We start from the raw sequence: 22,037 nt of genomic DNA, 5'->3' as shown, positions 1-22,037 counted from the left end.
GGAGAGGGAGTTGCTGGGGGTCTTGCCCAAAGCCCAGAGGAGCAGGGGCTGCCGGTGGCCATGGCTGGGATGAAGGGCCGCCCTCTTGGAGCTCTTCTTCCATCCCCAAATCCACCCGTGAATGCACTTTCATCAACTGCAAACTGTATTTATGGCTTCTTGGAATTTTCCAAATGAAGTAACTATTTTCTCCAGACCATTTTCTTCTCAACTGAAATCGGATCCCCACTGTCCATGGAGACAAACAAAACAGCATGACGTCATCCACCAGGGAGTTGTCACTTCAGATGCAGTAGCAGCTTTTTATTCAACATCAGATGGATGTGACTTGCCTTGGGGAGGTCTTCGCATCCTGCCCTGGCAGAGGAAGAAATGGTCCCCTGAGCTTGCCTCGAGGAGCTGGGAGGAAGGAGGGAGGCAGGTGCACCAGGCAGGCTGCCGGGCAGGCCTGGACAGGCAGGGCCTGGCGGAGAGATGGCCCTGCTTCTCCTCTAACTGCAGAGACGCTGCTACGGAAGTCATCACAGGATTCGCCCCACCTGCCAGGGACACCAGCTTGTGTCCCTCCTTTTTCAGAGTCCGATGCTCAGGGGATGGCAGCTGGGTGCAGAGAACACTGACCTCTATTCAGCTTCCGCCCCCTCTGAAAAGGTGGGGAGGGTAAAAAAAAGTCCCTGTTCTGCTCCCCTACAGAGATGCTCTTGGACCAAATGAGAGAGGATGAATCTGGAAAGCACAAGGCATATTGCCCTGTTCTTGCCCTCAGATCTCTCAGGGTGGCGAGCTGTAGCTCCTCGGCTACAAAACCCTTGGCTTCCTCCTGGGATGTTCTGGGGGGATTGGCAGGGGCAGGGATCCATGTCCTCTTGAGCTGATAATGAAGGTATTATTTAATGAAAGCTCAAAGAGGCGGAAGCCGACTGGTCGCTTGGGCACCCGGTCACTCATCGCCTGAGGGCCTGACCAATCACCGAGAACAGAGGTAGCGCTGTCTCTCGGCCAGCAAAAGCTTTTTAAAGTGTAGCTCGGGGCTGCCACAGTTCTAGGTAGCAGTTGGCCTAAAGGGGAAGCAATCTCATAATTATGCTAACGACTGAAGAGTTATTGCCCACCAGGCCCTGGGCTGAGCTGCTCACAGGCACCGTCTCCTTCAGCCTCCGGGCAGGGGGAGGAGGAAGGTAAGCTGCCTGAGGCCACTCCAAGCTAACTGTGGGCTTAGTAGCCAAACCAGGGCTGTCTGACTTCAAGGCCCAGGTGTTTAACCACCACACCATTCTGTCTCCTGGTCACACACAGAAGCTGTCTGTGAAAAGGGGTGCTTTATTTTGTTTTCATGTGAAGCTGGGAAATGGTCAGGCAGGGAGACCAAGTTGGGTGTGTGTGTTACCCTTGGGTGCTCAGGGTGGGGGCACCTCCCTCCTCCTTTCATATCCATCATTGCCACTCAGAAGCACCATGTTGACCTTCTATAACAATTTATCCAGAAATCAGGAAATGTCTGTACATACTCTAAAAGGCTGACATTAAAAATAAGTTGACAGTCCATATTTATCCCACAGCTGAGAATGTGTGAGCAAGTTGGAAGTCAGTCAATCCTAAAGGAAATCAACCCGAATATTCATTGGAAGGACGGATGCTGAAGCTCCAATACTTTGACCATCTGATATGAAGAGCCGACTCATTGAAAAAACCCTGATGCTGGGAAAGACTGAAGGCAGGAGGAGAAGAGGGTGACGGGATGAGACAGTTAGATGGCCTCACTGACAACAGACATGAGTTTGAGCTCCCCTGTCCCTCACTGTCAGGGAGACAGTGAGGGACAGGGGAGCCTGGTGTGCTGCAGGTCATGGGTCTCAAAGAATTGAACATGACTTAGCAACTGAACAGCAACAAAGCCAGTGAACCAGAGTCAGGCCACTGTCTGGGTCATTAGGACTCCATTAAAGACAATAAAGAATTCCAATTAGCAGGAGAAAAAGGGTTCAGCCACATAATTTTAGAACTGGAATGGTTTCTTTCTAAAAAGAATAATCCTCTTGATTTAACAGAAGTTGTATTCCCTGTAGTCAACAGAAGTTGACTTCTCTGGCAGTCCAGTGGTTAAGTCTCCACCTTCCGATGCAAGGGACATGGGCTTGATCCCCGGTCAGGGAACTAAGACACTGTGTGCCATGTGGCACAGCTGGAGAAAAAAAAAAAAAAAAAGCTGTGTTTTGAGCAAGATCATATGTTTAGCTTGCAGCAAGAGAATCGTGATTTTGGAGTGGGAGGTCCCTTCTACTCATAGCTTTCTTTGAGTGAGGGCCAGAGAACAAGATCATTACTTGCCTTCCGAGTCTCAATCTCTCTTCCAACTACAGCTCAAGACGTGGGCAGGGCTGCTGCTGCTGCTAAGTCACTTCAGTCGTGTTCGACTCTGTGCGACCCCATGGACGGCAGCCCATCAGGCTTCCCCATCCCTGGGATTCTCCACGCAAGAACACTGGAGTGGGTTGCCATTTCCTTCTCCAGTGCATGAGTGAAAAGTGAAAGTGAAGTCACTCAGTCGTGTCTGACTCATAGCGACCCCATGGACTGCAGCCCACCAGGCTCCTCCATCCATGGGATTTTCCAGGCAAGAGTACTGGAGCGGGGTGCCATTGCCTTCTCCAGTGGGCAGGGAAGTCCTTAGCAAAGTCTAAGATTTGTCAGAAGGGAAATAAAAGAGTATTGCTTCCTTGCATTGGATGCTGGGGCTGCCACTTTCTCGAATGGGAATTTCAGAATGGCTGAAGGTTTGTTGATGAAGCATCTAATGTGTTCCCATTTCAGACTAACACCTGTATTTTGAAGATCCTAAGAAGTATAGGAAGTATAATATAGAAGTATAGAGTTTCTAGGCTCAGCCATTAAAACATTTTTGTAATTAGGCAAGATGATGTCTTGACAGTGCCAATGTCATCACAGATACAAAAACCAGGAGAGAAAAGTTTTCTGCTTCCTAAACAGAAACCAAGCTCAATTAGAATGAAAACATGAGCTTCCACAATTCTCATTTCCAAGTTATAATCAAAAGTACTTCTAACAGAGGAATCCCTTCTAAAAGAATTTAGCAAATGTGGTCACCAGCATCTGGATCTTTTCTCACAGAACTCAGTGGGAATCACCCTCTTGAGTCTTACAGGGTGTACATTTGGAATTTTAAAATGTCACAGCTGTTTATAAAGGTACTTCCTTTCTCAGTGTATACTTGAGATGGGACAGTTCAGAGGTTATGTGCTGAGATATTTCCCTTCTCCCTCTCAGTGGAGAGGTCTCTGGATTCAACCGACAGCTGAAAGGCTCTTTCACCAAGGAGGAGCTACCAGAGCAATGAGATGCTGCATGGAAGGTTCTATAAGGCCATTGATATTGAAAAATAATGGATGGGGATTGCAATTAATAAAGCAGTTGTTAAAGCTGCCTCACCAAGTCAGAAATTGCATAATACTGTGGTCATGTATGGATGTGAGAGTTGGACTGTGAAGAAGGCTGAGCGCTGAAGAGTTGATGCTTTTGAACTGTGGTACTGGAGAAGACTCTTGAGAGTCCCTTGGACTGCAAGGAGATCCAACCAGTCCATTCTAAAGGAGATCAGCCCTGGGATTTCTTTGGAAGAAATGATGCTAAAGCTGAAACTCCAGTACTTTGGCCACCTCATGCGAAGAGTTGACTCATTGGAAAAGACTTTGATGCTGGGAGGGATTGGGGGCAGGAGGAGAAGGGGACGACAGAGGATGAGATGGCTGAATGGCATCACCAACTCGATGGACGTGAGTCTGAGTGAATTCCAGGAGTTAGTGATGGACAGGGAGGCCTTGTTTGCTGCAATATATGGGGTTGCAAAGAGTAGGACATGACTGAGCGACTGAACTGAACTTAACTGAATTGTATAGATCATTTCCTCATAAAAAGTCAGTCAATAAATCAAATAATTTATTCTGCTGAGAGAAAAGAAGAAGTAACTTGTATTGAGTCCCTATAAAGTACTAGGTACTTTCAGATGTGGTAACTCAAGAGGAGAAGCAAAATGTCCTAATGGCTACACACAAAATCACTGGAATTAGATTCTTGCTTTGGTTTACTCTATGACCTTAGGAGACATACTTCACTTTTTATTAAGCCTTGTTTTCTTTATGGGGATAACAACAGTATCAACACTTGTAGGGTCTAGTATACATGCAAACACACAGTACTCAAATAAGACAGTTTTATTATTCCTTTAATTGTAAGTATCTTGGGGGAGGGTATTATTTCTGTCTCACAGATAAAGAAAGACAGAGACGCAGAAAACCTAAATTATTTGAGCAAGGTCAGTCCATATTACGCAGTTTTGTCCAAGAAATTCTCCAGGCAAGAACACTGGAGTGGGTTGCCATTCCCTTCCCCAGGGGATCTTCCCCACCCAGGGATCAACCCTGGGTTCTCTGGCACTGCAAGCAGATTCTTTACTGTCTGAGCCACCAAGAGAGCCCTAGGCAGAGCTGGGATCTTGTCACTCAAGTCTACATGTTTCCAATATAACCATAGCCTGCACCATCCGATGCAAACTGGAACTTAGACTAAACTAACAAATGAAGTTAGGCGAAATGCAGAAATGGTAATCTGATTAAATGTCTCCCCTCCCCAAATCAGGGGCTCTACCAAAGTAAGGGAGAATCATCCAGGCCTAAACTTACAGAGTAAGAATTTAGGGATCCTTATATTTTATTTTCTTCTAAATTTGAGTCAGAGTCTAAAAGAACAGCATGTGCTGATGGAATTGTACTAACTAGGACTATCTACAGAAAGTTACAGCCTTTGGACAGCTTTCTGTGCCAGTGACCTAGAAACTATTTCAAAACCTAGTTTTGTTTCTTAGGGGCTGAAATTTCAGTAAAACAGTCCAGCCAACTGTGACCCAGAGTCTTCAAATTTAGAAGTTAATCTCCAAAGAAAGGGAATATTAATTTTTATTGTGACAAAGAATAACCTTCTGACAGCCCAATTATAAGAAGAAACAACTAACTCTGCAATGCCACACTTTTAAATACTTGCAATTTATAGCATGAAGATGCAAGAGAATTAGGCTAGCAATTATCCTTGAACCTCCAAAAAGGAATTTGGCTTATGGACACACATACAGAGTGAGCATTCTGCAACACTAATATTGCAGACCGTATCATTTTAAAAGGGATACAACTTTAAACAGAGAAAAGGAAAACAGGTGAAATTTGCTGAAATATATTTACTCATAAAATAAGTATATGTATACATTAATTTGTAATGATTCTGGCAAATAAAAATTTTACTCACGTTTTTTAAATCTCAGGAGCAGAAACTTACTATTGCACATTTCAAGCTGGAATTATCCTTGGCCAGCGCTTACTATTAAGTCAATCCTTAGACTAACTGGACATGAAAAAATAACTCAGAATTAAAACAAAACAAAGGGCTTCCCTAGTGGCTTAGATGGTAAAGAATCTGCCTGCAGTGCAGGAGACCCAGGTTCGATCCCCGGGTTGGGAAGATCTCCTGGAGAAGGAAATGGCAACCCACTCCAGTATTCTTGCCTGGAGAATCCCATGGACTGAAGAGCCTGGCGGGCTACAGTCCATGAGGTCACAAAGAGTTGACATAACTGTGTGATTAACACTTTCAGAAAACCAAACCAAACCAAACCTTTAGGGAAAAGAAAAGGGGAGAAGAATCTAGGCAATATCTCTAAAAAGAGTGATTCCTAAGCAGATACAGTGACAGCATAATCCTGGTGTGAGTTATTCTTCTATCTTCACACATCTTTCACTTTAGAAATGCTTCCAAAGATGGGGGAAAGGACACAAAGGAACACCCGTTGAAGAGCTCAATTAACACCTGCAAGACATCTCTGATACACCATGGAACCAGGTATTGAAGAGCCTTGTCGAACACCATCAAGCAGGGCATTTTATAACTCCAGGGCTTGAGTTTACAAATGGTCCTGCAACCACTGATCTCCTAACTTGAATGAAAAGCATGCACCAGACAGCAGTATTGAAGACACTGTTGTTCCAATAAGAAACAGTGGACTTACCAGTGATAAAGTGGTACTTTGGAAACTTCTGTTTACCTTTCTCACAGCATCTCCACAGTGTAAAACACTTCATAGGCTTCCCAGGTGGTGCAAGGGGTAAAGAACCCACCTGCCAATGCAGGATACGTAAGAGATGTGGGTTTGAACCCTCCAGGTTTGACCCCTGAAGGAGGGTGCAGCAACCCACTCCAGTATTCTTGCCTAGAGGATCCCACGGGCACAGGAGCCTGGCAGGCTACAGTCCATAGGGTCACAAAGAGTCAGACATGACTAAAGTGACTTGACACATACACAAGACACTTTATAGATAAAGTCCATCATTTGATGTGGCTCTTTTTTGGTTTGTTTGTTTTTAGAAGTAAAAAGATTTCTCACTTAAAATGTTTGTCTGGTCCAGTGGTTAAGAATCCACAAAGCAAGTATCCTCCAATTAAAAAAAAAAAAAAAGAGAGAATCTGCCTGCCAGTGCAGAGGACGCAGGTTTGATCCCTGGTCTGGGAAGCTTTCACGTTCTGTGGGGCAGCTAAGCCCGTGCGCCACAAATACTGAGCCTGCACCCAGAGCCCATGCTCTACCACAGGAGAAGCCACTGCAACGAGAAGTCTGCACTGCAACTAGAGAGTAGCCCCCCACCACTTGCTGCAGCTCGAGAAAGCCCATGGGCAGCCAAAAATAAAAAGGACACCCTGGGCTTATGACAGTATCAGCCTACGGAAGCACATCAATATTTTGGTTATTATTGTTTTGGTTAATTATTAAAATACATAGAACACAATGTAAAGCTTATCTTTATGCATCTAGCATCAAATACTCTTTTTGAAAATCAACTTTTATTGAAGTATAGTTGATTTATGATGCGTTAGTTTCTGCTGTATGGCAAAGTGAATCAGTTATACATATATCCATCCACTCTTTTTTAGATTCTAAATAGAATGGAATTTAGGTCATAGGTCATTACAGAGTACTGAGTAGAGTTCCCTGTGCTGTACAGTCAGTTCTTGCTGGCTATCTGTGTTATCAATGTACACAGTAGGGTGTATATGTCAATCACAGTCTCCCAGTTTATCCCTCCCTTCACCCTCCCCCTTGGTAACCGTAAGTTTGCTTCTACATCTGTGACTCGATTTCTGTTTTATAGATAGCTTCATTCATACCATTTTTAGGATTCCACATATAATCGATACCATGTATGTCTTTCTCGGTCCGACTTATTTTACTCAGAATGACAAACTCTGGGTCCATCCACATGTTGTTGCAAATGGCATTCTTTCGTTCTTTTTATGGCTGAGTACTATTCCATTGTGTGTATGCATGTATTCAGTTCAGTTCAGTCGCTCAGTCGTGTCCGACTCTTTGCGACCCCATGAATCACAGCACGCCAGGCCTCCCTGTCCATCACCAACTCCTGGAGTTCACTCAGACTCACGTCCATCGAGTCACTGATGCCATCCAGCCATCTCATCCTCTGTGGTCCCCTTCTCCTCCTGCCCCCAATCCCTCCCAGCATCAGGGTCTTCTCCAATGAGTCAAATCTTCACATGAGGTGGCCAAAGTACTGGAGTTTCAGCTTTAGCATCATTCCTTCCAAAGAAATCCCAGGGTTGATCTCCTTCAGAATGGACGGCTTGGATCTCCTTGCAGTCCAAGGGACTCTCAAGAGTCTTCTCCAACACCACAGTTCAAAAGCATCAACTCTTCGGCGCTCAGCTTTCTTCACAGTCCAGCTCTCACATCCATACATGACTACTGGAAAAACCATAGCCTTGACTAGACAGACCTTAGTCAGCAAAGTAATGTCTCTGCTTTTGAATATACTATCTAGGTTGCTCATAACCTTTCTTCCAAAGAGTAAGCGTCTTTTAATTTCATGGCTGCAATCACCATCTGCAGTGATTTTGGAGCCCAAGAATATAAAGTCTGACACTGTTTCCACTGTTTCCCCATCTATTTCCCATGAAGTGATGGGACCGGATGCCATGATCTTTGTTTTCTGAATGTTGAGCTTTAAGCCAACTTTTTCGCTCTCCTCTTTCACTTTCATCAAGAGGCTTTTTAGTTCCTCTTCACTTTCTGCCATAAGGATGGTGTCATCTGCATATCTGAGGTCATTGATATTTCTCCCGACAATCCTGATTCCAGCTTGTGTTTCTTCCAGTATAGCATTTCTCATGATGTACTCTTCATAGAAGTTAAATAAGCAGGGTGACAATATACAGCCTTGACATACTCCTTTTCCTATTTGGAACCAGTCTGTTGTTCCATGTCCAGTTCTAACTGTTGCTTCCTGGCCTGCATACAGATTTCTCAAGAGGCAGGTCAGGTGGTCTGGTATTCCCATCTCTTTCAGAATTTTCCAGTTTCTTGTGATCCACACAGTCAAAGGCTTTTGCACAGTCAAGAAAGCAGAAATAGATGTTTTTCTGGAACTCTCTTGCTTTTTCCATGATCCAGCGGATGTTGGCAATTTGATCTCTGGTTCCTCTGCCTTTTCTAAAACCAGCTTGAACATCAGGAAGTTCATGGTTCATGTATTGCTGAAGCCTGGCTTGGAGTTTTAAGCATTACTTTACTAGCATGTGAGATGAGTGCAATTGTGTGGTAGTTTGAGTATTCTTTGGCATTGGAATGAAGACTGACCTTTTCCAGTCCTGTGGCCACTGCTGAGTTTTCCAAATTTATTGGCATATTGAGTGCAGCACTTTCACAGCATCATCTTTCAGGATTTGAAATAGCTCTACTGGAATTCTATCACCTCCACTAGCTTTATTTGTAGTGATGCTTTCTAAGGCCCACTTGACTTCACATTCCAGGATGTCTGGCTCTAGATGAGTGATCACACCATCGTGATTATCTGGGTTGTGAAGCTCTTTTTTGTACAGTTCTTCTGTGTATTCTTGCCATCTCTTCTTAATATCTTCGGCTTCTGTTAGGTTCATACCATTTCTGTCCTTTATCGAGCCCATCTTTACATTAAATGTTCCCTTGGCATCTCTAATTTTCTTGAAGAGATCTCTAGTCTTTTCCATTCTGTTCTCTTCCTCTATTTCTTTGCATTGATCGCTGAAGAAGGCTTTCTTATCTCTTCTTGCTGTTCTTTGGAACTCTGCATTCCGATGCTCATATCTTTCCTTTTCTCCTTGGCTTTTCACTTCTCTTCTTTTCACAGCTATTTGTAAGGCTTCCTCAGGCAGCCATTTTGCTTTTTTGCATTTCTTTTCCATGGGGATGGTCTTGATCCCTCTCTCCTGTACAATGTCACGAACCTCATTCCATAGTTCATCAGGCACTCTGTCTATCAGATCTAGGCCCTTAAATCTATTTCTCACTTCCACTGTATAATTATAAGGAATTTGATTTAGGTCATACCTGAATGGTCTAGCGGTTTTCCCTGCTTTCTTCAATTTAAGTCTGAATTTGGCAATAAGGAGTTCATGATCTGAGCCACAGTCAGCTCCTGGTCTTGTTTTTGTTGACTGTATAGAGCTTCTCCATCTTTTGCTGCAGAGAATATCATCAATCTGATTTCAGTGTTGACCATCTGGTGATGTCCATGTGTATGTGTATATATATATATGGTTGGCACAGTGGTAAAGAATCCGCTTGCCAATGTAGGAGACACAGGAGACACGGGTTCAATCCCTGGGTCTGGAAGACTCCCTGGAGAAGGAAATGGTAACCCACTCCAGTGCTCTTGCCTAGAGAATTCCATGGACAGAGGGGCTTGGCAGGCTGCAGTCCATGGGGTCACAAAGAGTTGGCCATGACTGAGCACGCACACGCACGCACGCACGCACACACACACACGCACGCACGCACACGCACGCACGCACACGCATGCATGCACACACACACATATACACTTTTTCTTTTTTACCCACTCCTCTGTCCATGGACATTTAGGTTGCTTCCACATCCTGGCTATTGTAAATAGTACTGCAATGAACATTGAAGTACATGTGTCTTTTCGAATTATGGTTTTCTCCGGATGTATATTGAGGAGAGATTGCTGGATCACATGATAGGTCTGTTTCTAGTTCTTTCAAGAACCTCCACACTGTTCTCAATAGTGGCTGTACCAATTTCCATCCCTACCAACAGTGTAGGAGGGTTCCCTTTCCTCCATACTCTCTCCAGCATTTATGGTTTGTAGATTTTCTGATGATGGCCATTCTGACCAATGTGATGTGATACCTCATTGTAATTTTTATTTGCCTTTATTTGATAATTACAGATGTTGAACATCTTTTCATATGCCTCTTGGCCATTTGTATGTCTTCTTTGGAGAAATGTCTGTTTAGATCTTCTGCTCATTTTTTGATTGGGTTGTTTGTTTAATAGTGAGATGTATGAGCTGTTGTTATATTTTGGAGATTAATCCCTTGTCAATCACTTCATTTGCAAATACTTTCTCCCACTCGGTGGGTTGTCTTTCCATTTTATTAATGATTTCCTTCACTGTGCAAAGTTTAAGTTTAATTAGGTCCCATTTGTTTATTTTTGTTTTTATTTTGTTTATTTATTTTTGTTTTTGTTTTATTTTGTTTTTATTTTACTCTAGGCTGCTGCTGTTGCTAAGTTGCTTCAGTCGTGTCCAACTCTGTGTGACCCCAGAGATGGCAGCCCACCAGGCTCCCCTGTCCCTGGGATTCTCCAGGCAAGAACACTGGAGTGGGTTGCCATTTCCTTCTCCAATGCATGAACGTGAAAAGTAAAAGTGAAGTCGCTCAGTTGTGTCCGATTCTTCGCGACCCCATGGACTACAGCCCACCAGGCTCCTCCGTCCATGGGATTTTCCAGGCACAAGTACTGGAGTGGGGTGCCATTGCCTTCTCCGATTACTCTAGGAGGTGGATCAGAAAAGATCTTGCTGTGATTTATTTCAGAGCATTCTGCCTCTCTTTTCCTTTAAGAGTTCTATAGTGTCGGGTCTTACATTTAGGTCTTTAATTCATTTTGAGGTTATTTTCGTGTGTGGTGACAGAGAATGCTCTAAGTTGTATTTTTAAATAACATTAGAATGGTCTGTGGGCGTTGTGGGGATGGAGATCGCAAGAGTAAGCGATGGTGTACCTGAGCTAAGAGTGGTAAAGTGGATTTGCACAACAGTTCTGTCCTTCACACCTGAGGGACCACAGTCATTGAGCCCTTCCTAGTCTTTTACCCTCCCTAGATGACTTCTAATGGCGCACTATCTCTAAAATTCTTAGTATTTATTAAAGTTTATTTTTCAGGCTTCATTCAAATGATTCATGAAAATGCTAGAATAGAACTAGGACATTGGACTTCCAGGGTTTAGACTACTACCTGCTTATTCAGCGGAACTCAAATACTTTTTCAACAGAGACATGTAAAGAAGGCAAGCACAATTGCAGCAATGTCAAAAACCATAACTGCATTCTGAATAGGAGGCAACAAACTATTTTTCCAGTTGCAAAAGGTCAATACATTTTATGTCATTAGTTTCTGGAAAATGACAGGTAGTTTTGTGGTAGTTCTATCAATCCAAACTAATAACTGCCTAATTAACAACCCATCCCCTATTATGACCCAAAAGTGACAGAGGGCTTAAATACTACAGAATAGCATAAATTCAAAGTGAACATTTAGAATAGGAAATAGAACTAAAGATGAGGATATAAAATGAATCAAGAATGTGGTCCTAATAAATCACCATAATGACTAATATTACAGTCATTTCTGATGGAACTCTCATCTGGCATTAAAGTTGACAGCGTCCAATGAGGAAGAGGAATTCTACTTGATCAACTACATAATTCACAGAGAACATAAGATGGAAGCAAAGTTCAGCAGAAATGCAGTTTTTTGTGGTTGTAAAAAACACTCACAGATCTTCATATAGAAGAATTGTGCCAACAGCATCCTCAATAACTTTCTATAGAATAGATGCAGTGGTTAATACAGTGCTAGTCCTAGAGACAATTCAAACTCCAAGATGATGGCACCATGATTGAGGAGAGGGCGGCATCACGGCGCAATGGTTAGAAGAGACCCCAGTCTTATACTGTCTGACTTCAAACCCCAGCTCTGGCAGTTAATAGTTGTGGGACCTGGGACATTATTCCAACCTGCCTCAGGTGACTCAGTTGCCCTAACTGTGAGGTGGGGCTACAAGAGCAATCTGCTGAGAATTAAGAAGCACTGCATTGTGTTACTATTTGTTAACAAAGAACTCAGTAAAAGCAGTTGTGGTGGAAACTGCCTTCATTCCATTCCATAGCTAGTTCTATCCAACCCGACGAGCCCAAGGGAGATTTGAGAATATTGCTGTCCAAGAGAAGTTTCTGCAAAAACTGCCATCCAAGGACTTCCCTGCGGCTAGTGATTTTCCAAGGTCCAGTGGCTAGGACTCTGCACTCCCAGAGCAGGCTGCCCAGGTCAAGCCCTGGTCAGGGAACTAGAGCCCACAGGCGAAACTAAAGACCTCATGTGCCACAGCTGAGACCCGGCACAGCAGAAAAGAAGTGCTGTCCATAAAACAGCCTCTTGAGGCTAATAAGCACTAGAAATGTGGCTAGTTTTGTTTTTAAACGTACAGCGCATTTGAGTTTCAGGCTCGGATAACTGTGCTAATGAAGGATTGAATTTCTAATTTAATTTAAATGAATTTGAGCAGCCACAATGATGAGTGGCTACGACACTAGACATATACACAGAAAATCTCCACTGTTGCAGAAAGTCTGGACAGTGCCAATCTAACACAGCTTCTAAGCAACACTGTGAATATGGTTATCAGCTAAGTTTTCTGATGACTGTTAGACAACTAGGAACTCCAGACTATATTCCCAGACATCTAACTACAGCATGTCCAAACCTCTGTTGCCCAGTGAGTGGAGACCCCTAATGCCTGACGTGGAGCTGTCTGTTCATGATGTAAAGTGAAGAGAACAAACGCATGAAGGACTGGACAGAATGCCAGCCTACCAGCACTTTGAGGGATGCCAAGGAGGTATCCACAGCAAGGCTGAGATCCTCCCTAGAAAACTGTTTTGAATCAACTTCAGAGCCCAGAGGAGTGGGCTTGATCTCAAAGTTCTACTTCATCTAGCACAGCTGGGATTGTCACAGTTTGAACAGTTTTAAAGGGTGCTTTAGCCAGTGCTGGCCTCTTTCCTTCTCCCCAGTGTTCCATTAACTTTGAGGAATGCTACTTCCTGGTATACCCTCCAAAATAAACTACTAGGAAAAAGTAAACCGAGATGATAAAAGAAGCTGTAGTAGGCATCCCAGATACAAGTGAGTAACAATTGCTGAAATTAATAGAATGACTTAGTATAAATCATGTAATATAAAGGAAAAATAAAGGGAAAGTAATTGATAACAAAGTGTGTATCTTGATACGTGAGTGCCCACGCACAGCCACACTAGAAGAAACAATGAAGTCATCAGTGCCCACTCACAGGGTTATGTGGGGGACTCAATTATCATCACTAGCACTGCTGTGAAGAAAAAGATTTTTAGGAAGAGGTAAAGTTCCTGGTCAAGTTTTGAACAAAATAAATAAAGAGTGCTGTGCTTAGTCGCTCAGTCATGTCTGACTCTTTTTGACCCCATGGACTGCAGCCCACCAGGCTCTTTGGTCCATGGGGATTCTCCAGGCAAGAACACTGGAGTGGGTTGCCGTGCCCTCCTCCAGAGGATCTTCCCAACCCAGGGATCGAACCCAGGTGTCCCTCATTGCAGGCAGATTCTTTACCATCTGAACACCTAAGGAAAGATGGTTTCTTTTCTTATTCTCTACACACTTACAAATATGAGGCCTGAAAATTCTGGACTCATCTCAGAACCATCTGGAAAATGAAACCAACAGATAGGAGGACAAAGTGAAAAGCACGAAGGAACTGAGCTAAATTTGGATTCTGTCACCCTTGGGGTCAACTCTGCCTCTGGGGTTCTGGTTACATAAATCAATTAATTTCTTACGGTTTAAGCTGCTTTGAATTTGCATTTGACTTCTTGAAGCTGAAAGCACTTTGATACATGCATAAACAACTTCACAAGTCAAAGACTGAGGCCTGGTTAAAATAACGACAACAATAAAAGAACATTGTTGTGTATTTCTATACCAAATGGTAAAAAAGGAAGCAACTATGCTTTTTTTTTTTAAAGCCCATGGTATATGTGAGGCAGGCTGTACTGGTGCAAAGCCTGTATGCTCTTATGTCAAGGAGCCTGCAGTATAAGACTCTAGTCCTTCCACCCAGCGGCAGACATATGGCGAAGGAATGGTCAGCACGTTCACACACATGCAGCCTGTTGGAGGAAACGTGTGGAAAGCACATGCTTAATCTGCAAAGAAAAAATACACTTATGATTAAAAAAAAAAGTCTTTGTGTTCAGAGTTCTACAGGGTGCACTGTGAACAAATAGGAGAGAAAAAAAATAGTCTAAGTCCCTGCTCTCATGAAAACTATCATCAAAAAGACCCCCCTCAAAAAAATTCAGTTGACCCTTGAACAAGGGTTGAACTGCATGGGTCCACTTATACGTGGGGTTTGTTTTGTTTTTTTTCATTAAATATGTAGTTCTACAAGATCATCGACTCTTGGCTGAATCTACAGGTGTGGAAACATGGGTACCAAGGGCTCACTACAAAGTTACTCCCTGATTTTCAACTATGCATTGGTCAACGCCCTGAGTCCCTAACCCTCATACTGTTCAAGAGTCAACATACATGTTTACTAAGTGTGGTAAGTTAACTGTGTTAGGTTTTCTGAACGTGCCAGGATCTGATCCAAAATTATGGGTTAGAAACCCTGGGAGGTTACAGAAACATGGGCCATATAGGAGGAGGAAAAGGTGTGTTTAGAAACAGGACTGAACATTTTAGTACCATGTGCTGCTGAAATGGCAGTAGGTATGATTCTAGATGGTTCCATAGCCAGACTCAGGTCAGACAGCAGGGTAAAAGCAAAGAACAAACATATAATTGGGGAGAGAGCCTGAATGTGGAATCGCTATTCCAACTATAGCCTGTCTGACCTTAAGTAACTGACCAATTACCTAACCCTCATAGTGTCAGTGTCCTCATCTTACAGGGAACATAAGGATGATCATAAGGATTAAACGATAATGAAGTCGCTCAGTGGGGTCCAACTCTTTGCGACCCTGTGGACTGTGTCCATGGGATTTTCCAGGCAAGAATACTGGAGTGGGTTGCCATTTCCTTCTCCAGGGGATCTTCCCAACTCAGGGATCGAACACAGGTCTCCAGCATTGTAGGCAGATGCTTTAATCTGAGCCACCAGAGAAGTCTCAGGATTAAATGAGATGAGGCTTTAAAGTGATCTGTACAATTGGGAGGTGCTTAATCATGGTAGTTAAATCACTCTTGGGCTTCCCAGGTGGCGCTAGTGGTAAAGAACCCACCTGTCAATGCAGGAGACATAAGAGATGTGGGTTCGCTCCCTGGGTCAGGAAGATCCCTTGGAGAAGGGCGTGGCAACCCACTCCAGTACTCTTGCCTGGAGAATCCCACTGACAGAGGAGCCTGGTGGGCCACAGTCCATGGGGTCGCAGAGTTGAACATGACTGAAGTGACTTAGCAACAGCAGCATTATCACTCTTAAATCCCTAAGTAATTCACCCAAATTAGTGTCAGAGCATTTACAAGGCAAACACAAATGAAACTTGATACACATATTACATGGGGTTTCAAAAAAAGCTCTTTGCTTTTTTGAACAGCCAACTGGAACCTATTTTTTAAAAATCCTAAATTAAAAGAAAAACAATGATAAATATGAAAATAGATTGTGATTAAGAGATTATAAATATATTTATTGGTAATATTATTGAATACAGAATGCAGAGAACAGAATACAAAGAAATCATCACTTAAAAGGAAACATTAATCTTTAAAAATGCAATATATTTACATATACGTTAACCAATTTTGCACATCTGTTTAGAGTTACAAACAAATACAAAGCTAATTCCAAAGCTTTTAATCTGAAGTGTTCTCCATTCTAACATCCACTGCTTTTTGCTGTATTTACACCAAGTATGATTAATTTTGTTTGCAGCTAATCTAAAAGGAAGATGCTATGAGCTGACCCTGAGGCAGTCAGGTAAATCAGGAATTTCAGAACAGCTCTTTAAGACAGGATAAAGTCACATGAAAGAAAATGCCTCAATCCTAGATATATAAATGCAAAAGAGAAAATATTAAGAAGCAAAAAGAATCACAGAAATACCAATTCTAGTCTAAATTATGATTTCTAATTCTAGCAACAATTCAATTACCAGTAGCTTAGATGACTATGTTCTAAAAAATAAAACCATTAATTTTTTCATTACAATTTTCTGACTATACCTAATGAATCATGTCTTCATATCTTTTTTTTAATAACCCAATAATATGATATAAACATAGCAGAATCATTAAGAAGAGGCCTTCAAACACACTGCAGAAAGCTGCAATATCGTTTGGGGGCCAGATTTCAATTTACATAGTATTACCATTCATAAAGACACCTGGTACAGTACTGTTCAGCACTGTTAACTCGGGAATGCTCCATCCATTCTTTCCATCAGAGAACAACTGACATGGATGGGATTGTTTTGACAATTCTAACAGGGCCTCTAAAGAGGATTGCACAGGAAATGAAAAAATTATGAACTATGACATAATCATGACAACATGGCTAGCTTATAGAACTGAATTTTTCACCATAATCAGTGACATTAAACATCAGAAATATTTATTCCTGCTAACTACTGAGTAGAAAAAGTCTTCCAACTGTATTTTTGATGAATAGGATATCTCTGAAATAAACAGTAGGGGGAAATTAAAAGTTTCTCGATTGAAAATTCTCAAGTTCATTTTTCACAGATATTAACACCAAGCAAAGCAGCTCACACAAAAAAATCAAACTTATCTTAAAAACAAATAAGTATAAGATCAAATCAATCATTTTTGAGGAAAATATAGCTCCTTTTCAAAAGTTCTGTTTGGTTTGTGACTAGACTTGAAAATATTAAAATAAACCAAACAGATCCCAACAATACTGATTTGTGCTACAAGATCTGAAAAAAGCACTTCAAGTTTTAAGCTGAAGGTTTCATTTCCCCCCTACCCTACTATTCCCCAGAGAAAGTAAATAGCGAAAAGCAGCTCTTGCAAAAATAAACAAAAACAAAACAAAACTACCAACCACAACTGATCATATAAGACAAGCTTTAAACATTTCACTCTAGTTGGTCTTATGTTAGGGTAAGGTTTCTGTAGCAAGGATTTCCTAGTCTCATCCTCTCTCTCTCATTTGTTAGTCAATGCCACATTTTTATCAAATAAGGCTATGCAGAGCCTTTCCTAAGAAGTCAGGCTGAGCTGGAGGTAGCTTTAGGACAGCATCCTTGACTACAGTATGTAGTTAGTTCAAACAGACAGGTTATTCTTCTAAAAGGATTACAATGTGTAAAAATGCAAAAAGAAACAAAAGTACAGCCCTCGCTGCTTTGCACTAAGAGATTTTGAGAACCAGAACAAACACTGGAAGCCAGGACACTGGCATCCGTCTCCTCTCCCGTGAGCTTCTTTAATGCACCAGTTCAGGCTGGTTTTCCACGAAAGGCAGCACCCCACTCACATAGTAGGCGATGCCAAGAGACAGCAGAGCAATGACAAAGATCAAGAGCAGCACCCTCCAGAAGCCCAGATCCTCTACAAACTCCTGCCACGTGGTACGGAAGCTGGACAGGACCCCCTCACCCTGCTGCAGGTTGGGATTGAGGAGCGAATGGCTTTCCATGGCGCTGTGAGAGAAGCAAAGGAAAGAAAGGGCATGAAACAACACGTCGCCCATTTCAAAAACAAAAAACCAGAGAAACTGCACTGTTTAAGAAGACAAACCTGAAAATATACATTGACGAGAAGAAAACTGACATATATATTCTAACCCATTTATGTACTGACTTAAATACCCATTTATGTACCGATTTAAATATCTGCAAGTATTTGGACAATTTACCTTGAACCATAAATTGCTAAACAATAATGATTATGTTCCTTGGTTAAGTATCTAGAAGAGTCAAAGTTAGAAGCTCCAATACTTAGGCTATCTGATACGAGCCGATTCATTGGGAAAGACCTTTATGCTAGTAAGACTGGGGGCAGGAGGAAAAGGGGGCAACAGAGGATGAGATGGTTAGATGGCATCATCAACTCAATGGACATGAGTCTGAGCACACTCGAGGAAATGGTGAAGAACAGGGAAGCTGGCATGCTACAGTCCATGGGGTTGCAAAGAGTTGGGTACAACTGAACAACAACAAAAACATTCCAACTGTGAAGCAGAAGTCTTGAAAGTAAAAGTGAAGTTGCTCAGTCGTGTCCAACTCTTTGCGACCCCGTGGACTGTAGCCTGCCAGGCTCGTCCCTCCATGGGATTCTCAAGGCAAGAATACTGGAGTGGGTTGCCATTTCCTTCTCCAGGGGATCTTCCCAACCCAGGGATCAAATCCGGGTCTCCTGCATTGCAGGCAGACGCTTTAACCTCTGAGCCACCAGGGAAGAAATCTTGAGCAGTGTGTGAATCTTAAAGGCAGATTTTTATCAATTTAGTTCAATAATCTGACCAATGAAGGAATTCCTTCTTTATTTTTATTTTTTTAGTTTTTTATTTTTTAAATTTTAAAATCTTTAATTCTTACATGCGTTCCCAAACATGAACCCCCCTCCCACCTCCCTCCCCATAACATCTCTCTGGGTCATCCCCATGCACCAGCCCCAAGCATGCTGTATCCCGCGTCAGACATAGACTGGCGATTCAATTCTTACATGATAGTATACATGTTAGAATGCCATTCTCCCAAATCATCCCACCCTCTCCCTCTCCCTCTGAGTCCAAAAGTCCGTTATACACATCTGTGTCTTTTTTCCTGTCTTGGAATTCCTTCTTTAAACTGAAATACTCTAATAATGGATGCTTACTATGTGGTACACTTGGACAGGGCTAGCCATTAGTGATTCCTCGTAATAGCTTCCTCCCACTGGTTTTAGCGCTATCTTGTACAATAACACAAGGTCAGTTTACTTCTCCTCTGTATAAAGGCTGAGTCTAGCTGAAAATAACAGTGCAAGTGCCATAAAAACTACCTAAGCGAGGACACGGCTGCCCCAAATGGAGCCCGCCTGACACTGGCACTCGAGAGGCTGCACGGTGATGAGCTCAAAGCTCCAGGAGACTAGCGCCCACAACTATGTCACAGCATGCAGGACCAGTAGCAGGGAGTCATTTAGATAAAGCCACAATGACCATGATCATAGGTATCGACTAGTGATTGCTGCTATTCTTCTTCCTAAACTCCTTTTCATATTCTTCTGACCATCTTGGGACAGAACAATGGAAACAGCACAAAACAAGGTCTTAGAGCCTGGTTCACCATGCATAGTTGACAGGTTTTTTTGGTAAGTTACAATTTTACTTTATTCACCGACACTCTTAACCACAGACCTCTCAGCCTTTCCTGGCATTAGTGTCTTTTACAATCCTAGGAAAATGACTTTGTAAAGGACCAGTCTGTTTGCCAGCCAAACTTTTTTTTATATGTTAAAAAAATGTTTATCTTCTGAATAGGAGAAGACATTTTTAATGGGAATTTATAACAATACAAAAATTTAAAGAAAACTCTAGCAAGTTCAAAGATAAGATTAGAACTCTGTGAAGTTCAGTAGAGGTTAATTTTTTTTGGGGGGGGGCTCACTTCTCTATTTATTAGAATAACCACATGTGGAGGGGCATAAAGCACTTAAGTTTTATATGACTACAAAGTTATCACAAATCCCAAACTCCTTAGCCACAAATATTTCACTTACTCTGTTTTAAAAAAAGGCTTTTAAAACATCTGAGTTAGCTTGATACACAGAGACCCTGAACAACATATTTTTAAATGGTTGTACTTCCTGCTCGAATAATGTCTTCATTTTGACTTACATGAAATTCATTGACTACATCTGATTCAAAATGCTCTCATACTTATAGGTGTTAGATATACAGGTATCCCCCACTTTTTGAAAGTTCACTTTATGCCACCTCTCTTTTAAGAAACATCCACTATACTACCACTATTTGCTAATTAAAAGAAATCCCAAGAGGATTTTTGCTTTTATAGGAAGAAAGGCATAAAGCAAAACAGTGTTCAGCGTTTGTCTTGCAGCAAGACTGGCACCACCAAGCTCAGGAACCTCACAGCATCTCAGTGTCCAGCCGCCCCAGCCTGCACGGTGTTTGAGCACCTGTGTTTTATCTCAGTTTGTTTTGTGCATCTGTTAGTAAGATGAGTCCTAAGGTTCTTCACTTTATGCCATCTCAACTGAAGGAAAAGTTTCCTAGGAACATTCTACTTTTGGACAGTGGGGGTGGGGTGGGGACCTATAAAATGAGACTTCAGTCGCGCCTTCTCTAAGAGCTCATGAAGTTCTGACACTCAGAACTGTCTATGGTGACTTGATCCAGTGAAACATTTTCTACTATCTAGGAAATATGTGATCCTAGTGTGATGGTCTGTGCACACAATGTGTAATTTTTTTTGTACACTGAGCCATCTACCCTGTCCCTGTCAGCCCATACCTAAAATAAAAAGGAACTAAATTAAACTTAGGTTAAATGGTGTAGGGAAATATTTTTCATCAACTTGATTTATAGGCCCTTAAGAAGTTATGCTATGTTTCAGGAAATTATAAGGGAACAGGAAAATACTAAATACATTCAAAATCTTGCTTTATCCCCTGTTCTAGAAAAGGCTAATCATCACATAGCTATGCCACAATGCCATGTCTAGCCAACACCTTTAAGCTTCCCCCTCACTTTTTTTAAGTTGATATAATTCATGTACCATAAAATTCATCTTTCTAAAGTACAAGATTTAGTGTTATTTAGAGAATTAACAAAGCTGCAGAGCCGCCTCCACTATCTAATTTCGTCTTACCGCCATACTGAACCCTGTGCCCTTCAGCAGCCACCACTCCTGTCCCTGCCCCTGCCCCTGCCCCTGGCATCCACTGCTGCCCTTTGTGCCTGGCTTCTCTCACGCAGCATGTTCTCAAGGCTCATCGGTGTTGTGGCACGTGTCAGTATTTCATTACTTTCTATAGTGGGATAACATTTCACTGAATGAATAGATGACATTTTGCTTATCCATTCACCAACGATGGACTTCTGGGTGGTTTCTACCTTTTGGCTATCATAAATAAAGCTTCTATGAAATTTGCATACAAGCGTTTGTGTAAACATGTGTTTTCAATTTTCTTGGATATATACCTAAAAGTGGAATTGTTAGGTCATATGGTGACTCTGTAACTTTTTGAGGACTTGCCAGACTGTTTTCCACAGCAGCTATTTTACATTCCCACCAGCAATGTACGGTGGCTCATTTTCCTACATCATTGCCAGTACTTGTTATTGTCCACCTTTTTGACTGCAGCTGTTCTGTTGGGTATGAAGTGGTATTTCACTCTGGTTTCAATCTGCATTTTCCCTAATGACCAATGATGCTGCCTTTAAGCTTTCTAATTTAAGCTTCAACCACACCTTCCTATCATGACACTGAAGGGCAGGAGTAAGACTCGGCAACTAGGTAGTACAAGTATTAATAATTCAGTTTTTAAAGAACGAGCTTTACCTAATGCTGTAAATAATATGAATTCTCATACTGAAGTACAATGGCAAGTATGTGAAAGAAGCAGGAAAAAATATTTCACACTGCACTGCTCAAGTGACTAATCACTTCTGAGTTAATAAGGAATCACAACTGAGGCAAAATAAAACATATTTCTAATACAGAGATGCCAAGAAACTGGCTAGTAACAAAATATACCAAGCAAGGTCCTGAAAATACACCAGGAAGAGCGCATCTAGAACATTTTTCATGGTAAAGAAGCCCAAAGTCATGATGAAAATAAATTTCAAGTTATTTTAGAAGCATATGATCTTTAACAAAACCAGATAAC

The 22,037-nt window shown here is 42.0% G+C and overlaps 1 protein-coding gene across 13 annotated transcripts in view; it reads right to left on the bottom strand.

Annotated features, from left to right (window-relative positions):
• Positions 1-22,037, bottom strand: part of ANKRD46 (ankyrin repeat domain 46) — a 72,660-nt gene that overhangs the window by 14,643 nt on the left and 35,980 nt on the right. For 2 of the 13 annotated variants that reach the window (XM_069600510.1, XM_069600511.1), the window contains one exon: positions 15,839-17,842. The exons of the other annotated variants lie outside the window; for them this stretch is intronic. In XM_069600510.1, coding sequence (XP_069456611.1) covers positions 17,626-17,842 — 217 coding nt within the window. In that variant the 3' untranslated portion in view covers positions 15,839-17,625. Of the gene's footprint in view, positions 1-15,838; positions 17,843-22,037 lie in introns of those variants that run through there. 13 annotated transcript variants of the gene reach the window in all.

This window comes from Ovis canadensis, chromosome 9 (genome assembly GCF_042477335.2).
Source record: "Ovis canadensis isolate MfBH-ARS-UI-01 breed Bighorn chromosome 9, ARS-UI_OviCan_v2, whole genome shotgun sequence".
In the NCBI taxonomy this organism is placed as follows: domain Eukaryota; kingdom Metazoa; phylum Chordata; class Mammalia; order Artiodactyla; family Bovidae; genus Ovis; species Ovis canadensis.
Note: the sequence above shows the minus strand (reverse complement) of the source record. Positions and strands in the feature narration are given on the sequence as shown.